Source organism: Colobus angolensis, unplaced genomic scaffold (assembly GCF_000951035.1).
Source record: "Colobus angolensis palliatus isolate OR3802 unplaced genomic scaffold, Cang.pa_1.0 Scaffold11, whole genome shotgun sequence".
NCBI classification, from domain to species: domain Eukaryota; kingdom Metazoa; phylum Chordata; class Mammalia; order Primates; family Cercopithecidae; genus Colobus; species Colobus angolensis.
Window position 1 is genome coordinate 8,667,305 of NW_012112030.1, and position 3,780 is coordinate 8,671,084.

At 49.4% G+C, this 3,780-nt stretch overlaps 1 protein-coding gene across 2 annotated transcripts in view; it reads left to right on the forward strand.

The window, feature by feature from the left end:
• The window catches only part of GPRC5A (G protein-coupled receptor, class C, group 5, member A), a 22,334-nt gene extending 20,465 nt beyond the window's left edge, over nucleotides 1-1,869 (forward strand). For both annotated transcript variants that reach the window (XM_011953936.1, XM_011953943.1), the window contains 2 exons: nucleotides 298-356; nucleotides 662-1,869. In XM_011953936.1, coding sequence (XP_011809326.1) covers nucleotides 298-356; nucleotides 662-754 — 152 coding nt within the window. In that variant the 3' untranslated portion in view covers nucleotides 755-1,869. The remainder of the gene's footprint in view (nucleotides 1-297; nucleotides 357-661) is intronic.
• Nucleotides 1,870-3,780: the final 1,911 nt, after the last annotated feature.

Below are 3,780 nucleotides of genomic sequence, written 5' to 3' on the forward strand. Positions count from 1 at the left end.
CCCGGTTCATTTTCAAATGTGCTTTTGAAGTGGCCCTGGGATGAGGTGGGGTCTGGTGAAGTTCTGAAAAAGGGTGTCCCTAGTCATTATAGTCATTCGTTCATTCAACCAATATTGTGTTTGCTTTGTGCCTGGTCCTAGGCTTGAGGACCTAGTCTGTCTCCCTCCAAGAAACTTAAGGTCTGCTGGAGAGACAGGCAGTTAAATGGGCAAGATGTCACATTGTGATCAGTGATACAGCGGGGTGAACACAGGTGGGGCCCCAGTGCTTAAATTGCTCCTCTCCCTCTGTTTCAGGTTTTGAAGAGACGGGGGACACGCTCTATGCCCCCTATTCCACACATTTTCAGCTGCAGGTAAGTGATTTTTTTTCTCCCTCTTCGTCAAAGGCGTTAGCCCCTCAGGAACACTGATCCTTTGGAAACAGGCGATGTTACCATTCTGATGGCCCCTAGATGGCCACTTGAAGGAATAATGGGTCTTCTTTCCTCTAATTGGCCTCATGGGGTTAGTGGGGAAGAATGAGTGCTTGGCGTAGAGAGGACTTGGGGGTGGGAGGCCTGGGAGAAGGGGAAGGAATTGAGACTCCTGCCCAGACTGGAGACCTGTTTAGATGGCAGGAACTAGAGTGGATTTCACGATATGATTGTTTCTTTTTCATAACCAGCCTCCCCAAAAGGAATTCTCCATCCCACGGGCCCACGCTTGGCCGAGCCCTTACAATGACTACGAAGGAAAGAAAGAGGGCAGCTAACTCTGTCCTGAAGACTGGGACAAACGCAGCTGGGCGGCAGATCCAGCGGGAGCTCAAAGGGATGTGGGCGAAATCTTGGGTCTTCTGAGAAAACTGTACAAGACGCTACGGGAAGTACTTGCCTCCCTCCCACCTCAACCACAATTCTTCCATGCTGGGGCTGATGTGGACTGACACGACTCCGGTTCTTAGCGGCCTGTGGTGTTTTTTTTTTCTCCTCCTTAGGATACTTCTTTTAAGTGGGAGTCTCAGGCAACTCAAGTTTAGACCCTTACTCTTTTTGTTTGTTTTTGAAACAGGATCTTGCTCTGTCACCCAGGCTTGAGTGCAGTGGCGTGATCACAGCCCAGTGCAGCCTCGACCTCCTGTGCTCAAGCAGTCCTCCCATCTCTGCCTCGCAAAGTGCTGGGACTACAGGCACGAGCCACAGCTCCCAGCCTAGACCCTTACTCTTGCTGTTATTTTCCATAGACTAAAGGTCTGGTCATCTGAGCGCACGTTGGCTCACACAGCTTTAGGGGCCTGCTCCTCTAATTCACAGTGGCTTTTGTGAGGATTGCTTGGCCCAGAGCAGACCTGCACATCTGAACAAAAACAGCAAAGGCCTGTCTCTCAACCCACTGGCCTGAATCTACACTGGAACCAACTTGCTGGCACCCCCGTTCCCCAACCCTTCTTGCCTGGGTAGGCAAGGCTAAAAGATCACCCTACATTTACTCGTCTCTCTGGTGCTGCCCCACATTGGGCCTCAGCAGCTCCCCAGCACCAATTCAGAGGTCACCCCTCTCTTCTTGCACCGTCCGCAAACTTGCTGTCAATTCCCAGATCTAATCTCCCCCTACGCTTTGCCAGGAATTCTTTCAGACCTCACTAGCGCGGGCCCAGTTGCTCCTTGTCAGGAGAATTTGCAGATCATTCTTACTCTAAATTCCTGGGGCTGATACTTCTCTGTCTTGCACCCCAGCCTCTGTAAATAGATTTACCGCATTCACGGCTGCATTCTGTAAGTGGGCGTGGTCTCCTAACAGAAGACTGTTCATTGTGTAATAAGTTATTCACCTGAGTATGCAATAAAGATGTGGTGGCCACCCTTTTCACGGTGGTGGCAGCAGTTACCAGTAGTGAGCATTAGATGCTGGGGGAGAGAACACGGGCTGCCCTGTGAGCTTCATGTTGGAGCTGAAGTTCGAGTTCACTTCCTTTGGGTTTGTACTTGACCCTTCTTCATGTGTCTGTCCTGATGCCTCTAAAACAAGTGTGTTTCCTCTAATTTTTGAGGTTGTCATTGGTGAGAGAGCCAGGATCGTCACGGGGCCTGAGGTTTTACTCCAGGAAGGCAGAGGAGTGGCAACTTTGGCTTGGGGTTTGGCAGCCCCGGAAAGGCAGGGAGGAGAGCTCAAAGCCCGTTTCGTGTTTCACCCAAGGTCTAACTGTGGGAGAGGACAAACCCACATCCCCTGTTGGACAGAATTAGTTCACAAATGTCTCTCGGCAAAGACATGATACTTAACCGTGATAATTGACTTAATCCAAGCAACAGCTCTGTAGGGCAGAGCAATAGGAAATCTCCCTTTGGTTATGGGAAAAGAAATAATCCCTCTACACAGAAACTGAGTGACATGTAAAAATGTGTAGCTAAGTCAGGGAGTTACTTCCTAAGAGCCTGACGCTCTGCTTTTCATCAAAAGGAACAACCAGAGTGAGGCAGAGGCCAGGGAGGTGGAGGTGAACGGATGATGTGCTGAGTTAGGGATGTGTATATGCCACAGAGGTTTGGTTGGTAGGCTTTGCACTAAGATGAGCCTAGCTTCGTACTGAAAAGGGGGAAGGCCACATAGTGACACAGATCCGTCTGCTCTTTCCCAGGAAGTGTGACCTAATGAGGTTTGTTGTGAGAAGAAAGCAATGTGGTTTCACATATATTATCTACCATAGGCTAGGGACTAAAGCAATGCATATACCCTCCCCACTTTCTTTCTTTTTTTTTTTTGTTTTTGAGATAGAGTCTCACTCTGTCGCCCAGGCTGGAGTGCAGTGACATGATCTTGGCTCACTGCAGCCTCCACCTCCCAGGTTCAAGCGATTTTCGTGCCTCAGCCTTCTGAGTAGCTGGGATTACAGGAGTGTGCCACCACGCCTGGCTAAATTTTGTATTTTAGTAGAGACGAGGTTTCACCATGTTGGCCAGGCTGGTCTTGAACTCCTGATCTTAAGTGATCCTCCCACCTCGGCCTCCCAAAGTGCTGGAATTACAGGCGGGAATCACCATCCCCAGCTTCCCCTCTATCTTTTCTTTCCTTCTCTGGTCTTCATACTACCAACAAAGCAAGGGAGGAGTAGTAAAAGGTAAAATCACAAAATACTCTGGATCGGCGTTTTTTTTTTTTTTTTGAGACAGGGTCTAGCTCTGTGGCCCAGGCTGGAGTGCGGTGGCACAGTCATAGCTGACTGCAGCCTCAGCCTCCTGTGCTCCAGTGATTCTCCTGCCTCAGTCTCCTGAGCAGCTGGGACCACAGACATGCACCACCACACTCGGCTAATTTTATTTTTTCAGAGATCACATGTGGTTTGAGGGAGGATAGGGAGGACAGGGTGTCAAGAACAGCATTTTTACCAAGTTGTTATAAAAATGAAACAGGATCCAGGCATGGGTCTTTACACTGATGGTTACAGTAAGTTTTGAAATCTGAGCAGCAATTTGAATCAATTCTTGAAAACCAAACAAAAAATGTATTTTTTGTAGAGTTGGGGGTCTTGCTCTGTTGCGCAGGTTGGTCTTGAACTCAAGAGATTCTCCTGCTTTGGCCTCCCACAAGTGCTGGGATTACAGGTGTGAGCTACTGCACCCCGCCTGCTTTCTTTTTAGGGAAAAGGATCTGTGGGAGCTTTTATCCCCATGACTGCCTTCCTCAAGGCAACCTCTTTCCCCAGAAATGGCATCATCTCTGGACTGTTTCTCCTTCTTCCTTCCTCCTCCCCACCCTCCTCCTAATTCTCCTTCTCCCTGCCCCCCCGCCCTCCTCCTC